At 41.5% G+C, this 13,128-nt stretch overlaps 1 protein-coding gene across 1 annotated transcript in view; it reads right to left on the minus strand.

Moving 5' to 3' along the window:
- Positions 1-13,128, minus strand: part of LOC122555772 (vitamin K-dependent protein C-like) — a 54,667-nt gene that overhangs the window by 10,523 nt on the left and 31,016 nt on the right. The window contains exons 5-6 of the mRNA XM_043701894.1: positions 7,127-7,240; positions 4,136-4,276 (exon numbers count right to left, since the gene is read on the minus strand). Of these exons, the coding sequence (XP_043557829.1) occupies positions 4,136-4,276; positions 7,127-7,240 (255 nt within the window). The remainder of the gene's footprint in view (positions 1-4,135; positions 4,277-7,126; positions 7,241-13,128) is intronic.

A 13,128-nucleotide genomic window follows, 5' to 3' on the forward strand; every position in this document is an offset into this window, starting at 1 on the left:
TATCACCCTCACCTTGACCTCCTTCCACCTATCGCATTTCCAACGCCCCTCCCCCAAGTCCCTCCTCCCTACCTCTCATCTTAGCCTGCTGGAAATACTTTCCTCATTCCTGAAGAAGGGCTTATGCCCGAAACGTTGATTCTCCTGCTCCTTGGATGCTGCCTGACCTGCTGCGCTTTTCCAGCAACACATTTTCAGCGCAGATAACTGTTTCAGCCAATCACCATCAGGCAGGACAACATAAAGCACTATCAAGTGCTGAAAGTGCAACCTGTTCCAGGATCTTCCTTAAAACCAAATGCAACACCAGCTTCTTTTCTCTTGCAGCCAACCACGAACTGGTCTCCTGCTCCCTCACTTTCATTGACAAGTGTGAGAAGCTCATGGATTTCATTGGTACTCAGACTGAGACAAGTGCGATGCACCAGAGGGGGAGAAAGATACCTGGACACACTCATGAGATTAAGTACTTCAAATCTGACTCATAACAGGGACAGGTGTATGTGACATTGAACAACGTGGACATGGGCATCTAGTAGATAGCACTGGAGGAGCCTCAGCATTTGCACTAATCCAAGAGGCATGAATGAGATTCCTACCTTGATGCGTGGATGAGAACAAGATTACAGAAAGAATGAGTAAATGGGCTGTGGCACCATGGGCTATTCAAATTGACGAATTTAATAAAGGCACATTAATATTGCATTAGAGTTCAGTACAGTTTGTGGGAAAGACATTGTTCTCTGCAGCTGAAAAGATAACTCCTGAAGGTTGTTTGCCTGCCAGGGTAAAGATATTTCCTTGGAGGTGGAGAGGAACAAGTAGTGAGAGAGGCACGATCCAGCCATTGAGGTACAGGTAGGAATCAACAAAGCAAAGCAGGAAAGGCCAATCAGTGCAAGACTTATACACTTAATGGTAAGGTCCTGGGGAGTATTGCTGAACAAAGAGATCTTGGAGTGCAGGTTCAGACTTCCTTGAAAGTGGAATTGCAGGTAGACAGGATAGAGAAGGAGGCATTTAGTATGCTTTCCTTTATTGGTCAGAATGTTGAGTATATGAGTTGGGAGATCATGTTGTGGCTGTACAGGTCATTGGTTAGACCACTTTTGGAATATTGTGCACAAATCTGGAAGGATGTTGTGAAACTTGAAAGGGTTCAGAAAAGATTTACAATAATGTTGCCAGGGTTGGAGGGTTTGAGTTAATGGGAGAGGCTGAATGGGCTGGGGCTATTTTCCCTGGAGCGTCAGAGGCTGAGGGGTCACCTTTTCGAGGTTTATAAAGTCATAAGGGGCACGGATAGGGTAAATAAACTTCCATCCTGTCTACCTGCGATTCCACTGGGTTGGGGGAGTCCAGAATGAGAGGGCATAGGTTTAGTGTGAAAGGGGAAAGGTTTAAAAGGGACCTAAGGGGCAACTTTTCTATGCAGAGTGTGGTGCATGTATGGAATGAGCTGTCAGAGGAAGTGGTGGATGCTGGTACAATTACAACATTTAAAAGGCATCTTGATGGGTATATGAATAGGAAGGGTTGAGGGGGGATATGGGCCAAGTGCTGGCAAACGGGACGAGATTAATTTAGGATATCTGATCAGCATGGGCAATTTGGACTGAAGGGTCTGTTTCCATGCTGTACATCTTTATGACCCAATGATTAAGAAAGTGTTTTTGCCCTGTGACAATGAACAGCAAGAGACAGAATCAAAACAGAAGTAGGTAAGTAATAATCTCTGTTTCTAACAGAGTCACAAGCAAATTGGTATAAGACAAATTGACTCAGAGTTAAAGGCATAGCTCAGAGACCTGGGATGGGAATGTCTTCCAACTCAGACAGCAATGGCCCCAGAGATCAGTCCATGTCAATGACTTGGATGAAAGGACAGACTGCATAAAATTTGCTGATGACACAAAGGTAAGTCAGAAACCATGTTGTAAGAAGTTAACAAAATGGAGAATTTTAGTAGCCCAAATGAGAGAAAGCGATGTTTTTCTGCTCCAGAACTTGATGACCCCTAGCCAAGCTATTCCGGTTTAGTTAAAACACTAGTATCTGTCCGGTACATAAAAAGCAGGACAAATCCAACCAAGCTAATTACCGCCCTATCAGACTACTCTTGATCATCAGTAAAGCATTAGAAGGTGATATTTGCAGTGCTGTTAAACAGCATCTGCTCAGCAACAACCTGCTCAGTGATGTCTAGTTTGGGTTCTACCAGGTCACTCAGCTTCTGACCTCTTTACAGCCTTGGTTCAATCATGGTCAAAAGAACTGAATATCAGAGGGGAGATGAGAGTGACAGCCCTTGACATCAAGGTGGCCTTCGACCGAGTGTGGCATCAAAAAGCCCTAGCAAAACTGGTATCAATAGGTATCAGGGAGCAAACTTTTCACTGGTTGTAGTCATACTTGGCACTTAGGAATTGGTTGCGAGTGCTGGAGGTCAGTCATCTCATTTCCAGGACACCTCTGCAGGAGTTCCTCAAAGAAGTGCCCTCGGCCCAACTATCTTCAATGCTTCTTCAATGATCTTTCCTTCATCATAAGGTCATAAGTGGAGATGTTTGCAGATGACTGCACAATGCTTAGTACCATTCACGACTCTTCAGATACTGAAGCAGTCCATATTCAAGATCTGGACAATATCCAGGCTTGGGCTGACAAGTGGCAAGTAACATTCAAACCACAAGCACAAGCAATGACCATCTCCAATAGGAGATGATCTAACCAGGTCTTTGTCATTCAATAGTGTTACCATCACCAAATCCCCAACTATCAACATTCTGGAGGTTAATATTGACCAGAAACTCAGCTGGACTGTCCACATACACACAATGTTTACAAGAGAAAGTCAAAGGTTAGGAATACTGTGACGAGTAACTCATCTCCTGAATCCCCAAAGCCAGTTCATCATCTACAAGGCACACGTCAGGAATATTCTGCACTTGTCTGGATGGGTGCAGCTCCAACAAAACTCAAGACAACTCAGGACAAAGCAGCCTACTTGATTAGCACTACATCCCTAAGCATTCACTCCCTCCACCACCGACGCTCAGCAGCAGCAGTGTGTACTATCTACAAGATGCACTGCAGAAATTTGCCAAAGATCCTTAGACAACACTTTTTAAACCCACAACCACTTCCATCTGGAAGGACAACGACAGTGGATAAAAAGTAACACCAGCTAAGTCCCCCTCCAAACCCTCACAATCCTAACTTAGAAATATATTGGCATTCCTTCAATGCAACTGGATGAAAATCCTGGAATTCCCTCCTGAAGGACATTGTGGGTCAACTTACTGCAGGTGGACTGCAGCATTCAAGGTGATAGCTCACCACCACCTTCTTGAGGGCAACTAGGGACTGGCAATAAATGCTGACCAAGCCAGTGACACCCACGTCCCACAAGTGGGTTTTAAAAAAAGCAATGTCAAGCTCCTTATAGCACCTCTGTAACTGACCAAAACTTTACAGCAGAGACACTCATGAAGTTAACTTAATCTGCTTGAGTTGAGAGTCAGATATGGGACAGATAACTACATATTGATGCAATGCAATAACCTGAGAGAGACTAGATATTTCAGTCAAGCAAGGTGCTCAAACGGCGGCACAGTGGTTAGCACTGCTGCCTCACAGCGCCAGAGACCTGGGTTCAATTCCCGTCTCAGGCGACTGACTGTGTGGAGTTTGCACATTCTCCCCGTGTCTGCGTGGGTTTCCTCCGGGTGCTCCGGTTTCCTCCCACAATCCAAAAATGTGCAGGTTAGGTGAATTGGCCAGGTTAAATTGCCCGTACTGTTAGGTGAAGGGGTAAATGTAGGGGAATGGGTCTGGGTGGGTTGCGCTTCGGCGGGTCGGTGTGGACTTGTTGGGCCGAAGGGCCTGTTTCCACACTGTAAGTAATCTAATCTAAAAAAAACGACCTCAATACTCTAAGTAGTACTAGAGTGGGCTGGAAACGCTAATCATCTAGTATATCATCAACATTTATGCAACCCATTTAACCAGTTAAGGAATCTAACACAAACACTGTTGGTTTGCTGGTATAATTTAGAGCTTTTTCTGCAACAAAGCAGCAGAAACAAGAGGAATGAGCTGTCTCAAAATTACACGTATATTGGCAGCTGCTCACCTGATGCATTGCAGGAGATTCCATCTTCACTTAGTTTGTAACCAGCTGCACATGAACATTCCCGTCTGTTTCTCTCTGGAATTTCACTGCAGAAATGAGCGCAGTAACCGTAATTGTCAGAACAGTTTGTTGCCAGCAGTACTGCAATCATAAAGTGGTGAGATGAAATGTTTTTCCGACTGTAACTCTGCTCCGAGTAATAGTATCAAACAAAATGCAAAATATTCCAGTTACTAATGGGCCTTCTGCCCATGGCAGGGCAGTAGTTACACTGTTTTCGATGGTGAGCATTACACCATATAAAGTACACTGTATTACTCAACAACGCAGCTTACATACCAGAGATATAATCATTGCACCTTGCTCTGTTAGAGGCTAACTGGTCTCAGCTAATACAAAGACAGAAACTGCTGGAGAAACTTAGCAGTGGTAGTATCTATAAGAGAGACAATCAGAGTGAGTTCAATGACCATTCATCAGACAGCACTTTCCAACATGGTTTCAGATCTCCAGCATTGGTAGTTCTTTGTTTTGTTCCCATGGTTTCAGTGCAGTCATGGTTTCCCATGAGCTAAGAAGTCAGACAGCTAATTCTTAGAATATGTATGATGTGGAGGAACCGGTGTTGGACTGGGGGGACAAAGTTAAAAATCACACGACACCAGGTTATAGTCCAACAAGTTTATTTGGAAGCACTAACTTTTGGATCGCTGCTCCTTCATCAGGTAGTTGATGAAGAAGCAGTATTCCGAAAGCTAGTGCTTCCAAATAAACATGTTGGACTATAACTTGGTGTTGTGTGATTTTTAACTTAGAATACGTAAGTATCTTTGGTTCTCGTAAAGCACAGAAATTTACATATGAGGAACACATTAATATATAACTTACAGACGCCTGTGGTATTACATACAATATGTAACATGAAATCCTGTCACACTGCAGAGTCACCTCTGGCCACTTATAGTTGTAACAAATACAAATTGGGGGACAAGAGACTAATGTGCTGTCCAGCAATTCAGCCATCATTTAAACATTCTGCTGGAAGCCACATGTCTTAAATTTAACCACAATTTTACTTTTACCATTTGCAAGTAGTGTCTCTCAGGGCTCAAGTGGCAGATAAGGTCTGGATTAATCACGTATGTGCCTTAATATTGACATTGCTAACGTCGCTGTCACCCAGTACACGCCCTGTGCAATGTAATCTGTATGTCTCTGTCTAAGTCTTTCTTATCTGTACATCCTTACTTACTATGATCTGCCTGTATTGCTCATAAATAAAGCTTTTCACTGTACTTCGGTACACGTGACAATAAACAAAGTCAGTCAACCAATAACAGCAGGACTGCTTCCCCCAGATTCCAGGGAATCTTGCTTCCTTTCCTAAAACCTGATGAATCCCCATCTTCCGTACATGCCTTCACAAGTTTGGGATCGTCTCCCTATTCCGCTGCTCCTTCACCTCTCCCATGATTCTCCCTGCTCTACATCTGCAGATTGGAGATGCAGGCCTCCCCACTTAACAGCAAGTCAGCTCTGGAAATGGGTGCCTGTCAGGACACAAGGACAAAAGTCTTCATTTATTTGAGACCCTGCTATTAAATTAAGTAAAGCCTCCAGATCAGCCAATTAGGGTTTGGGGCAGACTTTTCGAACCCCTCACCTTCCCCATATCTTTCCGGGTGAATGCTACAATCTCAGTCAATTGATAACCAGCGCCTAAAACAACTTTGAATGAAAAAGTTTAATAAAGTAGGTGTTGCCTTGCAGAGTATAGTTTAGTAAGGTATGAATTGGTAGTTCTGATATTTCATTCTTTGATGCTCTCACTAAATAGAGCAAGTCCTCACATAAAAGTGTGGTTTCAGTCCTGAAAATCACAACTTCGAGTGAAATGACATCAAGTGAATTCAAGATGCCCCATAGAAATAAATATTAAAGTCAGAGTTAGGTTCCTTTGGTCATTTGGCAAAAATACACAATGTACAAATTGAAACACTGTACCATACATGTACAATACTGTGCCTTCCCAGCAGCAATAATTCGCAAAATAAAGTACATCACTAAGTAGAAAAGAAAATAATATAGTATGCTCCCAATGTAATATTTTAAAAAATACACTCATTGTATCTTCTAGATTGAACTAGGCTCCATCCAGTAGCAGATGTCAGTCAATGCAGAGTGCTGGAGAGTTCCTGCACAGATGGCCTTCTGACAGTAGATGGAGCACAACATCTGATAGGCAGTTAGGAGAAGGGAGCAGCCTTAGCTAATAACAGATGGCAGGGGGCAAGGCCCAGGGAGAAGGAAGCAAGGCCAGATGACAGGGCAAGCTGAGAGGGAAACAAAGCCAGGGATGAGGATACAAGGGTAAGAGGGAAGTAAATCTGAGAGGCAATGCAGAGTTACATTGTACTTTGCTCAAAAACTGCATGAATTCATGTAAAACTCTGTTATCTCACTTTTTAGATTAGAAACAATCTAAACATCAGGTCATCGACAGAACACAGGGGGCTAACTCCTTCAACATATTGTCTAGCAATCATCATTGTTAACACCTAACCCGAGAATGCAACTTTTAAAAAAAGGTTTTGTGATTTACACATGAAAGAAGTGAAACTATCACTATATTCTAACAGATGAAAGGCTTAACAGACAATCAAGTTTTCAATGTATAATTTCAGTTACATCACACTGCAAATTTTTGCTATAAATTCTGTGTTACGATCGAGCCCTCCACTATCACCTGACGAAGGAGCGTCGCTCCGAAAGCTAGTGTGCTTCCAATTAAACCTGTTGGACTATAACCTGGTGTTGTGTGATTTTTAACTATGATAAAAGGAAATAACATTAAGTAGTCAACCTAACCAAGTATTTACAGCATAAGAATTATCACCGTTTAACTTATGCTGTACACAAACATGGTTGCTGATACTCTCTGAAAATATTGAAGAATAACTTTAATTCAAATTTAAAAATTGTAAACTTTACCATACTGGCACTGAGGTCCATCAAATCCTTCAGCACAGTGACATTGATAGCCACCAATCAAATCCTGGCAAGTTGAATTATTGACACATAAATTAGGATTGCACTGATCACCATCTGTAACAGAAACATTGAAGGAACTCTGAGCTCTTTGATGAATGTAGACATTTAATTTATGGATATCACTATGTCAGTTTTAGGTAAATTAGTTACCTGTATTTTGCCATGACTTAACTGGCAAGAGTGCATCAATAACTATGTCCACTTTTTAAACAAGCTATTACAAAATATTTACATGTAGAAAATCCAGTAAAGTGACCCAAATGATTAATGTGCCTGACTGATTTCTATTAAGGACAAAGGCAATTCATACCAGGCTGCTTCAGTAACAGAAAATAACCTTATTTGTTGTAACACACTTAACCTTAGCAAATAAACAGAAAAGAAGAGGTATCTAATTTACTACTATGCAATTTAAACTATACTCATTTATAATCCCCAAACACACATGGACAATCATGATTAAGACAGACAAAAGACAAATGATTTAGCACATTACGGATTAAAAAAGAATAGAGACAGAGTAAATAAAAATCTAGACCTCAAGTAGAAAGTTATTTTCTCAGTCTTTTTGATTTCAGCAATGTTGATGCACTGTTGTTTGTTGGATGATGATTGTTCTTTGATTCAATGGTTATCAGATGCATCTAGGTCTTGACTTGTTAGAATTGTCTCATGTGGAGAAACCAGGAAGTCTCCAGCAACAACTAGCTGGCTTCTTTTCTCTCAGTGACACTGAGGGGATAAATTCTAACCTGGTAAGTGTAACACTGAACACTGGTGTGCAAAATAACCTTGTATCACCAATTAAGAAAAAAAGATAAATTAGAGGAAACCTAAAGAAATCTCATCAAATGTTGTGGTCCAGACTGGTGCTATTGAAATGTTGTTTCCCCGATTTTATTTTCATCCTTAATATTTGTGTCTTGTCTATCCTCATGGATTTGACTACTTGTGAACAGTAGGAGTTAAGAAGGATAGAGTTTAAAGAATGAGAAGACACTAATTGGATACAGAACTGGTTTGAAGGTAGAAGACAGAAAGTGGCGGTGGAGGGTTACTTTTCAGATTGGAGGTCTGCAACCAGTGGTGTACCGCAAGGATCAGCGCTGGGTCCACTGCTTTATGACATTTATAATAATTGATTTGGATGTGAAATAGGAGGTATGGTTAGTAAGTTTGCAGATGATACCAAAATTAATGGTGTGGTGGACAGTGAAAAAGGCTATTTCAGAGTACAACGGAACCTTGATCAGATGGGCCAATGAGCTGAGGAGTTTCAGATGGAGTTTAATCTAGATAAATGAGAGGTGCTGCATTTTGGAAAAGCATATCAAGGCTTAATGGTAAGGGTCTGGGAGTGTTGCTGAACAAAGAGACATTCGAATGCAGGTTCCTAGTTCTTTGAAAGTGGAGTCACAGGTAGTCAGGATAGTGAAGAAGGCATTTGGTATCCTTGCCTTTATTAGTCAGTACATTGAGTATAGTTGTTGGCAGGTCATGATGCGGCTGTACAGGACATTGGTTAGGTCCCTTTTGGAATACTGCATTCAATTCTTGTCTCCCAGCTATAGGAAAGATGTTGTGAAACTTGAAAGGGTTCATAAAAGATTCACAAGGATGTTGCCAGGATTGGGAGGGTGGTTTCAGCTACAGGGAAAGACTGAATAGATTGGGGCTATTTTTCCTGGAGCATCTGAGGCTAAAGGGTGACCTTATTGACGTTCATAAAATCATGAGGGTAAATAAACAAGGTCTTTTTCCCGGGATAGGTGAGTCAAAAACTAGAGGGCATAGATTTAAAGTGGGAGGGGAAAGATTTAAGAGGAAGTCATGGGGCAACTTGTTCACGCAAAGGGCTTTGTGTGTCTGGAATGAGCTTTGTTATTTGTGACAGTGCCATTAGCAACGGACACTACCTCAGTAGGTCATGACATGTGTAATTTATTCGATCTCTGGTTGAGTCTGTCTTTTGTGGCAGAAGAGATTCAAATAGCTATTTCTACACATCCAGGCATTAAATATTTCCAAGTATTTTATATCAACCTAGACACATGGCTGGGGGACGTGAAATTGATCCTGGATTCTCTGGACGGAGGCAAGGATAGTATCACAGCACCACAAGAGCCCTTTTAAATATTACCATGCTCTCCTTGGTTTGGCTGCTTCAGTTATTTTCCCTGACCTGATTACTGGGTTGACATTTAGCTATGTTTAAGTATTAGGATATAATCTAATGTGTACCTACTGATCTTTATGCGGTCTGCAATGAAAAATAAATTGAGAGTGAGTAATCCATGTATTATTTATGCTGTGCACTCATCATATATTTAGGAGCAGGCAGTAAGTGCGGCTGTTACTTGAAAGGAACATGATATGCTAAGTGAGACTGTATATAAGTTATAAAGATGAGACAAGAGTGCTCTATCCTACTTTGCTCAGCTGGCTGTCTTCTCATGGTGACACAGGATGGTTGCCCAGAGCTGAAGGTGAGAAACTCAGACTTTGTTTCAGAGGTAAAACTAAAAGCTCAGTGGTCGTTGTAGAAATCCTTCTCCTCTCACCTTAAAAATATGCTCCTGAGTTTTCAACTCCCAGATCCTAGGGAAAAGACACTTGCTATTCACATTATCTATGCACCTCATGGTTTTATAAAACTCTATTATCCCTCAACCTCCTAGGCTCCGGTGAAAAAGCCCCAGCCTCTCCCTATAACTTCCATTCTCGGCAAAATCCTGGTAAATCTCTTCTGAACCCTCTCCAATTTAATAATATCCTTCCTCCAGCAGGGCAACCAGAACTGTACACAGTACTCCAGAAAAGGCCTGTGCAATGTCCTGTACAACATCCCATCCATTGTGCCCCAAAGAACATTGGTATAATTCTATTTCATATGCTATTCCTACTAATGGATATTCAAGTGTAACTGGTTAACCAATATTTCTTATGGGAGAGTATTTTTAGTACCAAATAAAGAATATTAAAGGTGTGTTTAAAAAGACTCTCATTGGTGAAATACTTTCTCCTGCAGAGACAATGGGCATGGAACTCTATTTTAAGTGATATTTTGCATAACAGGGCTGTGGAAAGTAGCGTAGCCATAGACTGTTATACATAAATAATTCCTGATCGTGGGATAAAACACATCCAATGAATTGTTGAGCGAGAAATGGTTATGATTGACCTGCCAGCTTACATCAAATGCTGCAGAGAGAATAAATCTCTTGAAGAAAACAGGTGGATTCAGGCCATCAAATGTCAGATTGTTTTACTAAGCGAAGAACATGCAGGAAGAAAGTGTACAGAGTCGTCGATGTGGGTCATATCTCAATATTCTGCTCTGCACCAAGTGTGGGAATCCTTTTTAAAACAAGACATACATCAAGTTTAAATTGTTATTGTGCTAGAAATAAAAAGAGTGAATTGGCTAACTGGGGGTTAATTGTGTGGCATTAGTTGGGATCTTACCTGCGGTAACATTAATAGGACTGGGTTGAAAGAATGAATGTTTGTCGTATGTCGCTCTCTGAATAACAAGTTGTAAACATACACAGTCATTCACCGCATGGTTACCTGAATTTGAACAAGTTTGTCTCACAAATGGGACACTGAGGGAAGCAATGGGGCTAATTCCATTCAGGAGGAGAAAGTGAGGACTGCAGATGCTGGAGATCAGAGCTGAAAAATGTGTTGCTGGAAAAGCGCAGCAGGTCAGGCAGCATCCAAGGAGCAGGAGAATCGACGTTTCGGGCATAAGCCCTTCATTCCTGCTGCACTTTTCCAGCAACACATTTTTCAGCTCTAATTCCATTCAGTAGCACTAAACACAGGACAATGCCACAAAGGGCAGATTGGTCATAGTTGGACAGGTTATACTAAGACTACCACTTCCTATCGACTAGTTTCAGCTAGTTAAGTTCCTATGGCTTCTCCAATCTGTGCCTAATCTCTGTCATGAGATATTGTGTTATGATTAAAGTATTCGATAAGATTCCATTTCAGTAAAGCATTTGATAAGGTTCCCCACAGTAGGCTATTCCAGAAATATGGAGGCATAGGATTCAGGATGATCTAGTGGTTTGGATCAGAAATTGGCTAGATGTAAGAAGACAGAGGGTGGTGTTTGATGGGAAATGTTCATCCTGATGTTGTTACTAGCAAGGATCTGTTTTGGGGCCACTGCTGTTTGCCATTTTTATAAATGACCTGGATGAGGGTGTAGAAGAACGTGTTAGTAAATTTGCAGATGACTCTAAAGTCGGTGGAGTTGTGGACAGTGCCAAAGGATGTTGCAGGTTACAGAAGGACATAGATAAGCTGCAGAGCTGGGCTGAGAGGTGGCAAATGGAGTTTAATGCAGAAAAGTGTGAGGTGATTCACTTTGGAAGGAGTAACAGGAATACAGAGTATTGGGCTAATGGTAAGATCCTTCGTGGGTTGATGACCAGAGAGACCTCGGTGTCCATGTATATAGATCCTTAAAAGTGCCACACAGGTTGATAGGGTTGTTAAGAAGGCGTATGGTGTGTTAGCTATCATTGGGAGAGAGATTGAGGTTTGGAGCCACAAGGTCATGTTGCAGCTGTACAAAACTCTGGTGCGGCCACACTTGGAGTATTGCGTACAATTCTAGTTGCCGCATTATAGGAAGAATGTGGAAGCATTGGAATGGGTGCAGAGGAGATTTACCAAGATGTTGCCTGGTATGGAGGGAAGGTCTTATGAGGAAAGGCTGAGGGACCTAAGGCTGTTTCCATTAGAGAGAAAAAGATTAAGAGGTGATTTCAAAGAGGCATACAATATAATTGGAGGGTTAGATAGGGTGGACAGGGAGAGCCTTTTTTCTTGGATGGTGATGGCTAGCACGAGGGGACATAGCTTTAAATTGAGTGATGATTGATATAGGACAGACGTCAGAGGTGGGTTCTTTACTTAGAGAGTAGTAAGGGTGTGGAATGTCCTGCCTGCAACAGTAGTGGACTCGCCAACTTTAAGGGCATTTAAATGGTCATTGGATAGACATATGGATAATAATGGAATAGTGTAGGTTAGATGGGCTTTAGATTTATTTCACAGGTTGGCTCAACACTGTGCTCTAATATTCTATGAGATATCGTGTTATAGGTTACCTTTATTAACTCACTCACCAGCTTGCTATATTCATTAATACCGGGCTCCCGTTCATTCATTCATTCATTCATTCATTCATAAACCTTTACTAACCCGTTATTTACTATAACATGGTTTCATTCATTCATTCATTCATTCATAAAACTGAGGTTGTGTAGTTTCCAAATTTAAATACAACCATTTCAAACCCATTACTGCACTTCCACACCTTATCAGCCCTTGCTATAGCAGTATTTACCTCTGAATAAGCTACACTTACAGAACAATACCATCCCCAACAAGTCTCCACGAAACATTATAATATTAATCAGTCCTTACCAACCATCTCCTGGACCTGAATAGATTAAGTTCCTGTTAAATACCTTTTAACTGGGCCATTATCCCTTTAAACGTTTCCATGAAATTGCATGAATGAATGAAATTCATATCTGCAAGAGTACTGTAAATAAATCTCACAACCCAGCTGCAGTTATCAGTTTTAAATCATTTATTCTTTTATAACAATTTATTTAGAGCATATAGGTCGAGTATTTTTACTAACACTTACTAATTTAAAAGACAAAAAGAACTGACACCGCTTCCCCCAACCGTGGCTTCCCACCTACAGTTGTTGACAGGGCTCTCGACAGCGTGCGATCCATCTCCCGCGCCACGACCCTCACTCCTTCCCTCTCCTCCCAGAACAAGGATAGGGTCCTTCTTGTTCTCGCCTTTCACCCCACCAGCCTTCACATGCAAAGAATAATCCTCTGCCATTTTCGCCAACTCCAACACGCCGCCACCACTAAACACATCTTCCCTTCCCTCCCCCTGTC

This window comes from Chiloscyllium plagiosum, chromosome 13, assembly GCF_004010195.1.
Source record: "Chiloscyllium plagiosum isolate BGI_BamShark_2017 chromosome 13, ASM401019v2, whole genome shotgun sequence".
NCBI classification, from domain to species: Eukaryota; Metazoa; Chordata; class Chondrichthyes; order Orectolobiformes; family Hemiscylliidae; genus Chiloscyllium; species Chiloscyllium plagiosum.